General features: G+C 49.1%; 1 protein-coding gene across 1 annotated transcript; it reads left to right on the forward strand.

Annotated features, from left to right (window-relative positions):
- The first annotated feature begins 1,141 nt into the window (after positions 1 to 1,141).
- Positions 1,142 to 1,614, forward strand: LOC125942948 (uncharacterized). The gene has a single exon (XM_049661224.1). The coding sequence runs from the start codon at positions 1,151 to 1,153 to the stop codon at positions 1,436 to 1,438; it is 288 nt and encodes a 95-aa protein (XP_049517181.1). The 5' UTR covers positions 1,142 to 1,150; the 3' UTR covers positions 1,439 to 1,614.
- Positions 1,615 to 15,239: the final 13,625 nt, after the last annotated feature.

A 15,239-nucleotide genomic window follows, 5' to 3' on the forward strand; every position in this document is an offset into this window, starting at 1 on the left:
CGCCCAAGTAGAAGAGGACATTAGCTAGCATTATGGTAGGGTCCCAGTGGTTGTTGCGGCTAACAAGCTCATACATGCGTAGCCAGTCATCAACGTCGACATTATCTTGGCCGGAGAATATGCCAGGATCGCGGGGAGTGGCTACCGTGACGTACGTTGTGGTTGGAGTTGCAGTAGCAGCAGCAGACGAGGTGTCACCGGGAGCCATGGCGGAAAGCTGGACGGTGCGGCCGCTGCGGAGCTCCGTGGCGAGGACGGGGAACGGCACGCTCCACCAAAATGTTACGCGAACGAAGGATTAAGTACAGGAGACTATTTACAAGTATATTTACAAATGATAGCTGCAGCGCTGGCCAGATCAGCCGATAGCTCGAGAGCCCAGAGCAGTTCGTCTTCTTCGTCTAGGCGCCCGCGTGCCTCGTTCAAACAACCAAATACCACACGCGTGTAGCAATATTGATCGACTGGGCCTGTGGAAGGGTTTCTGTAGCACGCTCATTACTTTGACGCTCAGGATAGAGAGTTTCAACACTGTGCCGATCATATGTCCGGGGCCTAGCAATGCAAATAGATGAATCGCTGTCGTCTTGTAGGGACACGCCCAATCACTCTCGCTTTAGCTTTGGAATATTTGGCAAGTACGGTGGATTCCAATGTGACCGAACGGCTTCAGCGCCAGACTGCCCTCTTACCTCCTGAGTCCAAATATTCGTCCCTATGGACTCCATACCTTCATAATTTTGACAATTACACCAGAAGCAATTAGAGAAAGAATCCTGCTCCAGCTTGAAGCGGAAAATGCATACGGCACCGTGTATCAATTATTCAATCATTTGTCAACTGTTCAAAATATGGTTCGACCAGCTTTTTTATCTGTCACATGTACAGATTACCGATGACGGAAGTACATTTAAAATGCCGATAAATAACAACGTGATCCAAGTTGGGAGATCGCGACAACGAGCTTCCACATGTTACCAACTTGTTTAAATAAATAAGAGGTAGGTTTGTTTCTTAAGAGACCGGTTGGCAATAAGAACTGACTAAAATATTTTGTCAAACAGCTCTCCTCTACAGTCTCAGGGGGCTAAGTAAACTTTATAACGAACTCTGCTCCCAGGAACTTTTGCAGATACGGCGTACATGGAACATGGACTTCCGGTTCTCCCAGCTTCCTGACCTCAGCGTCGACCAGCTGTTCTTCGTATACTACGCCCTGGACAACTGCGAGGCGGCGGACAGGGTGTACCAGGAGCACCGCGGTCACTGGCTGCCGGCGCACTACCGGGTCAACGTGCCACTGCGCAACGTCGTCGAGTTCGCGGAGCTCTTCAAGTGTCCGCCCGACTCGGACATGGTGCGCGTCAGTTTCGTGCCTCGTTGTACCGTCGTGGCCGTCGACCGATGGGACCATAGTCGACCCGACAGTTCTTTTTGAGTGATGTTTCTTTTAGATTAACAACGGCCGACCGCAATTTTTTGCTGTTTTTGCTGACGCTGTGATTTGATTCTTGACACTGACGCATTTTTGTTGTCGAGATACCTGTACAATTTTGACGTCGCGACTTGTATATAAACAAAGTGTCATACATCTGCGATTGCGGTGAAGCCACTAACTTGTGTGACTAGGGAAAGAGACACTTTTTGGCATGTTTTCGACTGGAATACATAAACATGATTGATAATTTGCAGACCGAAATGCAATAACGTTTTTTACTGATACGAGAAAACACGCCGTTTGTTTTACTGAGAAAGAATAAATTCGCGGAAATAAAGTTTCCACTACTTCGACACATTCTCTACGAAAGAAAACGACTTTTTTACCTCTGCTACATCAGCGGTAAGCTCTGCAGAAAGATCACTGCAGCCAACCATAAACCCACTGGTTTACAATAAATATCGCTGTATATGCCACATCCTCATGTGCTGCAAGATATGCGTTCTAGATGTGTACTTGACCCTTAATATATGGATAATATCTTTTTTCATTTTTATTTTTTTTATTCGGAGATACTCTTTTTTGCCCAAATGCGTGTAAGCAGGGGGGTTATAATTTGGCAAAACACAGGTCTTCATTAATACACCACACTTGTTGACAAGACAATCGTTTCCACTCTGTTATAGTTTGAGCAAAAAAATGTCACAGTTTCGCCCTAAGGGCGAAGCAATGAATGCGATAGCAACACAGCAATGTCATACGAAGTAAGGTGAGCGGCTTTGGTAGCAATATGAATTGTAGTAAACATGAGCTGATTAAGTAAGCAGGTGTGCTGCGGCGTAAGTAGACCGACATGAAGAGAGACTCGATGACCACGAGAAGGCGCGTGTGAAACGGTGGTGTTGATGAGAAGCGCTTCCCGTGGGCAGCGCGTGCGAAGGGACACACCTGTAGCGCTGCACTGCCGATCCGGGCAGCATTACATGTGTAGCGTGCGTTGGAAAATGTGGCCCGACTATTACTAACTGAATGAACAAGCGTGGTGTGAGCACGCACAAACAAACATGAATAGATCACACTGAATGACTGCAGACAACGACTGTCAAAACGCTGGCAGCAAGCCCATACGCTGCAGCGGGCGAAGGTACGTGCGGTCTATCGCCTCAACGGAACACTACCCCTGGAGCAGATGGAATCACGTACGCAATGTTGAGAAACTTGCCAGATAATTATCAAGAGGCTCTGCTGGAACATATAAACAAAGCATGGGAACAAGGTGTAATTCCAAAACAATGGAAAGAGGCAGAAGTAATACCAATTCCTAAGACAGGAAAACCACCCGACAAAGTATCCAATTTTAGGCCCATATCATTAACCTCCTGTATAGGAAAATTAATGGAGAAGATGGTTTTAGAACGTCTTGAGTGGCACCTAGAAGGCCTTCAACTTTTACCCGAGACAATGATAGGCTTCAGAAAACATGTTAGCACTCAGGACGCTATGCTGAGGATAAAAAACCAGGTTTTCGATTTACCAAGTACAGCTCAGCTAAGAACAATCTTAGGGGTCGATATGCAACGAGCGTTTGATAGTGTCACCCACCGCGCAATTCTAGAAAACCTCAAGGCGACTAAACCTGGGCCTAGAGTATACAACTATGTTAAGGACTTCCTAAGTGAAAGGACGGTTAAAGTGAAACTTCATGAATATGTGTCACCTAGCCATCCAATCACGCGCGGAACACCCCAAGGTTCTATTCTCTCGCCGACTTTATTTAACATTGCGATGATGAAGCTACCCGCATTGCTAGAACAAATACCAAACCTAGAACATAATCTGTACGCCGATGATATAACTATTTGGTGCTGTCGAGGATCACCAGGATGGCAAGAACACATTATTCAATGTGGACTAGATACTATACGTGACTACGCCGAAACACTAGGGCTAGAATGTTCCCCTCAGAAATCAGAATATATTGTCATTAGTGAAGACGTTAGCAAGCGAGCCGAAGAATATAAAAATTTAATCAAACTTCGAATGAAAGACGCAGTCGTACCCCGCAAGAATACCATAAGAATCCTCGGTTTTTTTCTACAGGACAATGGCAAAGCATCAACATGGGTGCAGAAGCTGACCGTACAACTGGAACAGATCCTTGCAATGATACGTAGAATAACTAGACAAAGGAGAGGAATGAAAGAACATGAACTTCGTAAGGTTATAGAAGCCTTGATCTTTTCTAGGATAATGTACTATCTACCATACGCTAAGATAACCAGCACTCAGCGCCAAAAGATAGACATTATAATTAGAAAGTGTGCTAGACTTGCCCTGGGAGTTCCTAAGTTTGCACCTAACCATAAAATTGAAGCAACCGGACTCTTTAACTCACTAGAAGACAGAATAGACATGCACAATCAAGCACAAATACAGAGACTTAAATCATCTAATCAGGGTCGACGAATACTGAATAGATTGGGATACGAAACCGCTAATTTACCCCCAATTCCCCCGAAACTACCACCATGGGATGATCTGCCAAGGATAACCGTAGATCCCATTCCAAAAAATATGCACCCGGAAAAGAATCGAAATAGGCGCTCAAAAAGAACAAGTGTAATGCAGAGGACAGAGGATAAAAGCACGTACTACACAGATGCCAGTCATAATGCCGAAATCAGCAAAGCAGCGGTCGTGGGCCATGACTCGACGCTTGTGAAAAATTACTTGGGAGTCCCAACGCCTCACGACGCGGAATTGCTGGCAGTAATGCTCGCCATAACGGAAATGACACACACATCTGACACGATCACAATCCGAACAGACAGTCAAAGCGCTTGCAGAGACATTCAAAATGATGATCTTCCTTACCACATACGCACAAAGCTCCACATGTACATGCATGCTCACCCCCTTCTACGCATACGCATACAATGGGTTCCAGGCCATCAAGGATTGCGAGGAAATGTAAGAGCACACCAGCTCACCCGCGCAGAAAATCCGGGACCTCCTATCCTTTGGCCTGTTGAAGATACTTACAACCCCAGAGAAGAACAGAAGATGCAGCGGAAAGAAAGGATACGTATTTTGAAATCTCGCAGGGAAGCATCAACAATTCTCAACACACCATCCTACACGCATTCGAGAGAGGACGCCTCAATCATACGAAAAGCACAAACACACACATTACTCACACCACACTATACGCATTATATTAACAGGGACCCAGGCTCCCCCACTTGTAAACAGTGCGGGGCCTATCCATCAAATAAACACATCTTGTGGGAGTGCCCTGAAAACGCCATCTTGAAATTTCAAGACAATACTTTCCAAATTACCACACAACCAGCGTCCTGGCAGCTGGGAGGAGTGGACCACTCCCCCACGAAGGTTTGAAAAACTATGGTGGCCGCTTCTGGTGCAGCACGTCAAGAACGTTCTGGGCCAGGAGGCATGAGCCTACCAGGAGGCCCGGACTTGGGCTTTAGTTCCTTCGGGGCTAATAAATGTTATTTCTCTCTCTCTCTCTCAACAGCAACTGAGCGGCGAATGCACAGTGCATAAAGGTCACAGCCCTGTGGAGATAAGAGACGGTGCGGTCGAGCGACGAGCGCGGTTGTTGGCAGAGTAGAAGTGCGCTCCCCCCCCCCCCCACTCCCTCTGGCGCTGGCTTCCCGCTTCCTTGCTTGCGCGTGGGAGAGATAAGAGACGGTGCGGGTGAGCGACGAGCGGGGTTGTTGGCAGAGTAGAAGTGCCCCCCCCCCGCTCCCTCCGGCGCTGGCTTTCCGCTTCCTTGCTTGCGCGTGGGAGATTGAGTGCGTTCGCTCTCCGTGATAGCGCGCGTCCCCGCACGCTTCCGCTCGGGCATACGGCGCGCGGCGAAGATTTTATCTATACGGAACCTCACGGCGACGGCAACGGCGACGCACGGCGACGCCGACTGCAAAAATCCGGTTGAAGTGTCCATATAATTGCTATCGCAATAAAATGAATTAGCATAAAGGTTCGTTCTAGTCCGGTATTCTCGAATTTTAAGGTCATGATCGGTTCTTTTAGATATATACAGGTGTAGTGCGGTAGTTTAGGATAAGTGTCTGTTAATTCTTGCTAGTATATATTTGTCTTGTTGTTATATTCTTGAAATAACAATTTGAAACGCAGTTTTTCAAACTCTTTCATTTCAGTGCTGCTCATCCCTCACTTGTACCGCCCCAGAACGAACCTTGCAGCATTCGCTCGATTTGGTCAATCAAGGTTTTCTGGCGAAGGTCCCAAACACAACGCGCGCACTCCACGATAGGGCAAACGAATGAAATATAAGCAGTGTTCTTTAGGGTACAGGGTGATGTTTTCAGATTTCGCTGAATGAAATGTAGCGCTCTGGCCGCTTTTGCAACTACATTATTCACATGCGCATGCCAGGAACAATCGGTCGAAAACGTCGCACCCAAATATTTATACATAAATTGCTGGTTAATAATATTACTATTAACCCCTTAACCGTTTCGGACGACCACAGCACGTATTTGCCGAACTGTCCCAAAACCGTTTTGGACGGGTGTAGCTCGTCCGCTCGAGATATCTCCTTTTGTGGGTTTTGAACGAGACACGCTCGTTTGCGGGCTAGTTGGTGTGTCGCTTCGCAGATGGCAGCACTGGGCAGGTTAATACTGTTTTTTTTCAACCGCCGTTTCACATTTCTTTGGGGGGAAGCTCATGTTCAAAGAAATGGCGTCCGGTGGAGGTGGCGTGTGTTTCTGGCGCGTCGTCGCGGAAAAGACGCATTTCGCCGTCGTCCAGCTCTTTGGACGATAGTGATTCAGAAACCGAAGTTTACTTCGTTTTTCGAAGCGCAACAAAAATTGGGAGGACGCTTAAGCTTCACTTTTAAGAGTGGAACGCGATAGCATTCAAAGATCCCGGACTGCTACTCATGGTTCCCGACGACTGTAGCTTATGCAACCGTAATGGTTACTGGCAACCTATATACTAGCAACCTATATATATTACTGGCGAACGCTATATACGTAGGCGAACTTTCTGGTGGACACGCAGCCTCTTGCGTGGGCCGATCCCGGAGATAGTGCACAACCGCGCCAAAGAAATTACATCATTTTTAGGTTTCCGTATTTGTTTCGCACTTTTAATATTTCAGTCTGAGAAGATTTAACATCAAAGGCATGCGCTGTGGGTGTTTTTGTTTCATGACATTCGTTTGTGGATTGTCATTATCAAAATTCCGAGGAATAGCTTTTACCAAGAATGCAATACAAGGTATGAGCAACATTAATGATAGGATGGTGTGGCATACCTAAACGTGGTTGGGGATGATTTTCTCAGCCGCGGGCGCTGATGCCGACGCCGGATTTTCTGCGACACGGGGTCCTAAACACTATCGCGTTAATAGCGATAACTTCGAAATTAATAGTTCATCATAGAAGAAAACTGATCAGAAGACACTTTTGGGAGTGCGCGTGATTGGCGGAGTATCGATGTGAAGGACATCTCCGCGAAGGCTCCTCAGTTTCCGTTTTTGGGCGTCCCTGGTAGGGCGTTCAATATAACATTGCCGGATAACTTGATAAAACTTTCCGAACAGCACTCTTGCTTTGTTTTTTATTGTTGATTACCAGCAAATAGCTGGCCTCCTTTATCATGAGCAATAATAAACTTAAGTATGACAATTTGATTTACCATGTGCTTGAATTTTTTTCAATAAATTTTTAAAATAAGCAGTTTGGGCACGGAAATTGTCAAAATAATAAAACGGCTAAGGGGTTAAGAAAATAACGGGTTTGCTTTTATTTTTATTTTCCTGAAGGACACATGAACACATTTTTTCGCATTTAGTTGAATTTTCCCCTTCTCACACCATAGACAATTTTAGTAAGGTCACTCTGCAAATCAATAAAATACTATCCGTTTTTTTTTATTTTTCTGAAACAAACGGCAACCAAATTTTTCGGCAAACAAACGTAAACTTGAAAACATCCCATCAGGAATATCATTTATCGTGTACTTAATATACTTCTTCATAAGGGATGTTGCAACATAAGAGATTGACACGTGTACTTGTTTATGTTTCACCGGTGAGCGCTTTTCACCGGCTAACAAATGTTCATCTGATTATCGCTCGGCGCAGGAGGCGCCTGCATGTATCGGAAGTTTCTCGAACGTTATCGACGCTTCTATTCGTTGTCTGTTGTCACCGACGCCTATGTAATCTGATTGTATGAGCTACGCGAATTGTCTAGTACTTTCTGGAAGACATGCGGGCACAAGGGATTACTGTGGAACCTTCGATAACTCATGTATAAAAGCCAACGCGTTTCGCCGCTGATCAGATTTCGACGATCGCCGACTGTGTTCGCCACTATCATTGTTCTTCTAGTGTAGCTTGCCTTAGTGGGCACAGGTTCACCCAATAAAGAATCAGGGCCGGTATTTTGTAGCGATTCCTTTCCGGTAATAATGCCTTTTCGCGCTTATCGCGCTTTGTCAGTGGTCAGAGCGACGGTCCGCTCGCGTTATCAACGGGATCAACCGGCCGTGAGCGGTGGATGATAAGAGTAGTATAGTTTAAGTCATAAGGCATCGCTACCAAATCGCGGCCCAGTTTCGTCATACACAGTTTTACGACTGTTTTCTTCCCCGTCACTACTACGTGACAATATAATGTTAGCTAGTTTTGCGCTATGCGATGGAATGTTTGTGTTCAATCATAGTCATGCGCAAACTAAACACCTTTCGACAGCTGTCATCGAGGTTGCCCTACGAAATTGGACCTCATTTTGTTCTAAAGTAACAAATAGAAAACTTATGCAGATGCCGCACACTGTGGGAATCAATGCTGTTGCGAAGCATTTTGCAGGAAGCTTGCCATCCAGCATCGTTCCGGATTCTGCAAAGCGTTACCAGATGGACCAACGCATGCGCGCGCACGTTTGTTGTGTGTGTGTGTTTAAAGACAGCAGCAATATGACGACGATAGAGAGGCGGCGATGGCAGAAGACAACGACCTGTTGACCAATTTGTCAAACATTTCGGCATGGTTTGCCATGACTCAGTAGGGTACCAAATGTGCAAAAACAAAATACATTGTATTTCACTCTCGCTGTACTTAAGGCTCGCCAATATTTACCACAAGCTATACGTCGTACGCCGCAGATTTCAAGATTACCTGATTGATCTGCGGAGTACGAAGTATAGCATGTGGTAAATGTTGCAGGAACTTGGAGGTTAACAAAGAAGCTCGAGAACAAGTTAAGAGCCGCACAAAGAGCGATGGAACGAAAAAAGTTGTCGCAGTTTCACCTGAAAGGCGAAGCATCAATTGCGATAGCAAATTTGTAGAGAGCTTTACGGAGTAATGATATTAGCTTTATCAGCTGTATAAACTTGGACATGCAGCAGCACCGGCAACACGCAGAACTGTTGTCGACGCCGTCGGCGTTTTGCCCGCGTTCGCTCAAAACGCGTGCGGCGTTGGTGACTGTTGCCGGAGCCTCTGATATAAATAGGCACTTGGTGCCGCAGCTAAACGTCGCCTCCCTTCCCTCCTCCTCCCCCACGGCCTTTCGCGCATCGGAAGAAGGCGCGTTTGCTCTACATATATGGTGATTGTAAAGGAGGAAAGAGACGCCTACTTCTACAGCCCTTAAAGGAGCACGGCGCAGAACGCGCGTTTGTTCGCCGCCGTGCGTTCACTCCCCGTGAAAGCGCGCGCCCCTCGCGCCCTTTCACTCGCACATACAGCGTTCGGCGCGCGGCGACGATTTCATCTCCATTGACGTCATACGGAACCTCACGGCGACGGCGACGGGACGGCCGACGGCAGAAATTGCTTTTGAGTGTCCATATAATTGCTATCGCAATAAAAAAAAGTTTGTCGCAGTTTCACCTGAAAGGCGAAGCATCAATTGCGATAGCAAATTTGTAGAGAGCTTGCGATGGAATGTTTGTGTTCAATCATAGTCATGCGCAAACTAAACACCTTTCGACAGCTGTCATCGAGGTTGCCCTACGAAATTGGACCTCATTTTGTTCTAAAGTAAAGATAGCGTTGGCGCTATCTGCAGAAGATAGCGCCAACCTTTCCCTTTCCCTCAAGAACCACTTATCATCATCTCCGTCGCGCGAATGACTTTGGGGGCGGGAGGGAGAGAGGGGAGGCGATGTTTAGCTGCGGTACCAAATACGTATTTATATAAAAACGCCGCGACGGAGAAAGTTGCGTTTGCTCTCTATATATGGAAAGGAGGAAAGAGACGCTTAATTCTGGGGGCCTTCAGGGGGACATTTCTACAAGCGGGAAGGCCTCACGGCCTCCCACCCCACCCCGGGCCTGACCGGCCTGGCACAACACCCCTGCAGACTCTGCAGCACACCAAGGCCTTCCATCTCGGCCTGATACGTGCCGCCTATGCCTGCCGGTTTTGCTTCGCCCAGCCATGGCGACTCCACTCTATCCCTTCTTTCGCTCCCACTTACCCCTCCCCGTTGGCGCTGAGCCGTGCTCCCTCAAGGGCTGCAGAAGATAGCGCCAACCTTTCCCTTTCCCTCAAGAACCACTTATCATCTTATCATCACGGCGCAGAACGCGCGTTAGCTCTCCGACGTGCGTTCGCTCCCCGTGAAAGCGCGCGTCCCTCGCGCCCTTTCACTCGCACATACAGCGTCCGGAGCGCGGCGACGATTTCATTGCCATTGATGTCATACGGAACCTCACGGCGACGGCGACGCCGACGGCAGAAATCTACTTTGGAGTGTCCATATAATTGCTATCGCAATAAAATGATGAGAGCGGTGTGGATCGCGAGCAAACGGCAACAGCCGGTATTCTAGTTGACAGCACGAGAATGAAAAGGCGCTGGGCAGGCCATGTAATGCGTAGGATGGATAACCGGCGTACCATTTGAGTTATAGAATGGGTACCAAGAGAAGAGAGCCACAGTCGAGGACGGCAGAAAACTAGGTAGGGTGTTGAAGTTATGAAATTTGCAGACGCAAGTTGGAATCAGCTAGTGCAAGAAGGGAAATTGGAGATCCCAGGGAGAGGCCTTCGTCCTGCAGTGGACATTTTATTGCAATAGCAATTATATGGACACTTCTACCGGATTTCTGCCATCGCCGCTTCGTCGCCGTCGCCGTGAGGTTCCCTATAGATAAAAGTTTCGCCGCGCGCCGTATGCCCGAGCGGAAGCGTGCGGGGACGCACGCTATCACGAAGAGCGAACGCACTCAATCACCCACGCGCACGCAAGGAAGCGGGAAGCCAGCGCCGGAGGGAGCGCGGGGGGGGGGGGGGCGCACTTCTACTCTGCCAACAACCGCGCTCGTACGCACCGTGCGTCTCTTATCTCCACACGGCTCTGACCTTTATGCGCCGTGCATTCGCCGCTCAGTTTCCGTTGAAGCGATAGACCGCACGTAGTACCTTCGCCCGCTCCGGTGGATGGGCTCGCTGCCAGCGTTTTGACAGTCGTCTGCAGTCATTCAGTGTGAGCTATTCATGTTTGTTTGTGCGCGCTCACACCACGCTTGTTCATTCAGTTAGTAATAGTCGGGCCACATTTTCCAACGCACGCTACACATGCAATGCTGCCCGGATCGGCAGCGCAGCGCTACAGGTGTGTCCCTTCGCACGCGCTGCCCACGGGAAGCGCTTCTCATCAACACCACCGTTTCACACGCGCCTTCTCGTGGTCATCGAGTCTCTCTTCATGTCGGTCTACTTACGCCGCAGCACACCTGCTTACTTAATCAGCTCATGTTTACTACAATTCATATTGCTACCAAAGCCGCTCACCTTACTTCGTATGACATTGCTGTGTTGCTATCGCATTCATTGCCTCGCCCTTAGGGCGAAACTGTGACATTTTTTTTTAATGGGCTGATGATGATGATGATGATGATTGCAGACGTCTTCCCTCAACCATTCCAGATTTTGCAGCATAAATGGAGCACATTGCGTTAGCGAAATCCCAGTTTTATTTCCGACAGCTGATCGCACAGAATCAGTGCCGAAGCGCTGATCGTTTCGTATTCATGCGTTTTCGCTGAGGCAGCGTGTGGCGCGTAACGTCCCTCGATAATTTGAAAGTACCGCCACTCTTTGAACTCTGCCGCCGCCGCCGCGCGACCTCCTCGCCTCCTCCTCACCCCTTGCGCGTCCCCTCCGCAGAAACCGGTTTTGCGCCCGTTTTCCTGCACGATACAACTTGAAAAAAAAAAGCAGTTGGCAACAAAGGCACACGGACCGCTTGGGGTTGTGTTACGCCGCCAGCCAATGACAGAAGCACACAAAATCGTCGTCATGCGACGGTTTTTTTTTTTTTTTTTTTTTTTTTTTTGTAGCGTTAGCTACACTGGCCTAGCCAAGCCCGTTTCGCGCGGCACATCAAGAGCCGTGCTGCGCATGCGCAAGTATCAGTGATGTCACACGGCTTGCGCACCGGAGCCACCGGAGCCGGCACCTCTCGCGCACTCCGCCGCCGCCGCGCACGGCTTACCGGCGCCGGTCTGCGCATTCCAGAGGAGTGACGTCGTAGCCGTGGTAGACGCACTGGCGCCGGCGCGCGCTCGCTGTGCAGTCTCCGTCTGACACTGCCCTGGAGCCTCTGCGCTTCTGACTGGCGTTTGCCAGTGTGGTATAGCCATGAAGAAGGAGAGCGCAAATGCTGATCAACAGCGCAGAAGAACGGAGAAGCTTGACTCATCGGATCCCGAAGTAGTTGCCTGGCAATTTGCGGTTGAGCGTAGGAGGAATGAACAGAAGAAGGCTATATACATGTGCCACATAATACGTACACCGCGTGTGTGTCATTGGCGCAGCAGTAAGCATGACAATCAAGCTAATCCTTGACAATCTAGACAACCAGGAAAGCTAAGAATAATCAGCTGAACCTTTGCTAACGCTACGTATATCCTGGCATAGCTGAGCTAAGCCACTGCAACTTTTTTAAAGACGATAGTCTTTCTTGGGGAACTTAAACGCTGAAAATTTGGTCTGTCTGTGTGTTGTCTGTCTGTCACCCGATTCAGCCACCCGGCCAAAGTTGGACCACTTGCTTACCGCCCACACTACTTAAACTGGTACGGCTGTTCATACTTGTGAACGTTATCGATCACAAAGTAAATATTACGCATATCTGAGGCGCAGCATCACTAGGTAAGTATTAGGAGGTGTGTTCCTTTAATAGAAAATACATAGATACGTTACTCTAACGACCCTAGTTTCTTAAGCTGCGCTGAAAATGACATGCTATGCGCGCCGACGAACGACGTTCCCCGACTGCGCGCCGTCGAGCGCCCTCTGCCATGGAGGAAGGAAACCCTCTGCACAAGCTCATGTTTCCCGATGTATTGCCAGATGGCGTCCATGTCTCACACACTATCGCGCTCGGCGCGACCAGCGCGATCGAGGCGCGATATCGACAGTGGCGCCGCCTGCGTCGGGCCTGCCGTGGCAGACGACAGCTAACGCGCTACCAGAGGAAATCCGAGGAAAACTTCGATCGCGCCCTGCGGAGACGTTTTTGAGTCGCGATTTTGCTTCGTCAGTCAGTAACTGGTCTTAATAATGCCGTTTTGGAAGTAGCAACGCGACGAAGCGAGACGGCGCAAATATCAAGTGTGCAGCAAGCGTTTGCGCACGCCGGATGGTAAACAAAAAAAGCCTTTTGCCCTCGCCTTGTCGGTTGCGGCAACTTAAGGCGCAGCAGCATGCCATCACAACGAAGTTCTTGTCCCTAACACGTTTGATCCGTTTGTGCGTACAGCACTTTCGTCGCACAGGCCCGAGAATGGCAGTCGGAGCGCGCTGGAAAGAAAAAAAATATACAAAAGCGCGACGCGATCTTCCACGTGACACGGATTGGCCAATGGGGGAGCGGAGGAGGCTGGGCAGCGCCTCCTCAATTTTATCAATGCCAGCCAGATGCGGCCGATTCAACATAAAGGAAGCGCTGTCTGAGGCAGGGCAAAACATAAATGGCCGCTTGATGAAATAATGCGGTAAAATGACATCTGTTCAAACAAACCTTCATGCCAGGACGGAAATGGTACGAGAACAGCATCACGGGTGGCCGCGGATCAGACCAGCACTCATGTAGTACGGCCGGCAGAAGACTATCATCTTTCGACGACATTTGCAGCGAAGCACGCAGATACGCGGCAATTTTTTTTTTCGAAAGTTCGCCCAACGGCATCAACCATTAAATATAGAAATGTAGGCCGCTTACGGCGATTAATAGCAATAGTGCTCGATGGTTGCTTCTGTAGAGCCATGAATCATAGTCCGGTGGTCGCGTAGGATGAAGGCCCACTGTTTGCAGGTAGCGCCGTCGTACCTGGTTTTGACCACGGCATGTCCACAACAGGTGTTTGATTGTTGCCGCGGACGCTCGAGCTGGGCAATATGGGCAGGTATCCGCAAATGATCCACGGAGGTGTTGTGGCCAGGCATAGGTGACCGAATGGGTAAGTGCCAACCCCAAATGGAGTCTCCGCAACACCACCTCCTCCTGGCGTGTAAGGCCGCCTCGGAGGTTTGAACCACACGGTGGAATTAAATCTCGTGTTCTGCGGCGGAGAATCTCCTTGCGGTGGAGGAAATCGCCCTGGGGGTCACTTGGGAAAGGTGCTTCCACAGCTAGTGGCAGCTCACTGTGGGTGGCGGGTCAGCTTATATGTGAGCAGAAATAGTGTCCCGTGGGATCCACTGTATCCGAATCTAACCAGGCATCTGTGCAGTCATTCGGTGTATTTCGTCTGCGACAGCGTGGGCATTGTATACCTTCCGAATCTCCTTTATGGCCGAGGTGGAGTCAGTGCGTATTATTATAACCGGTGCTGGCGACGTGGAAGCAGCTGTCACCAAGTTTGTTAAGTCTCGTATGGCCAAAAGCTCAGCACTGACCGATGGTACCGGAGTTGTCAGACGGTACACATAGTTAGCACTTATGGATGGGCGCCCTTGCACCACGGTGGACGTAATTGTATGTCCGTGCAGCTCGCATCGGTGTAGGCCACCAGTGAACCTGTCAGGAGTGCAGCATCGCCTTCTTCCATGTGGCGGCGGAAGGTAGCCGCTAGGCGAGGGACCGGATTTCGGAGGCAGTCGATGGGTTTGTTGTCAGTAAGTTGCTAGTGGACCCAGGGTGGAAGGGTGTCTACCGAAGATGGCGAGGTAGAAACCGGACTGCCCATGTATGCCGCTAAGTCAGCAGCAGGTTGCAGAAAGGATGGCTTTAGATCCCTTGCGTGACGGCGTTGATGAATCAGCTCGTCAGTGCTGTTTACAATACCAGGAATTAGGGACATTCCGTACAGTTTCCTTTTTTCGCCACCACGTGGCGTATCGACCTTAAAGAATTCGAAATTCCCGCTATGACGTATGCTATGACGCACAACTAAAGAAAGCGCAATAAAAAGAAACACACCCTGAAGCTGTGGCTTCACCTCGGTGCTTGGAAACGAGCGCGCTTGTGTATCAGCGTTATCTCGAAGACGGCTGTTATGATCGGCTTGGAACTGCACCTGTCAAATGTGGGAATCAAGCTCGAGCGCCTTTCCCGTGACGAGATAATCCTCTTTCATCCCCGAGAGAGCGTCTGACCTCTACGGAGCAGACGAAAACAGCGAGCTACCCAGAAGGAAGACCCGAGGGAGAGGAGGTCGCCAACTTGACCGCCCGACAGAGGTCTGACACTTCCACAAGTTCCCCGAAGGACTCATCGGCAGGTTATGCCTGGAATCTGTATCTCTCCAATGTTGGAAGCAAGCCCCAGCGCTTTTC

This window comes from Dermacentor silvarum, chromosome 2 (assembly GCF_013339745.2).
Source record: "Dermacentor silvarum isolate Dsil-2018 chromosome 2, BIME_Dsil_1.4, whole genome shotgun sequence".
Taxonomy (NCBI): domain Eukaryota; kingdom Metazoa; phylum Arthropoda; class Arachnida; order Ixodida; family Ixodidae; genus Dermacentor; species Dermacentor silvarum.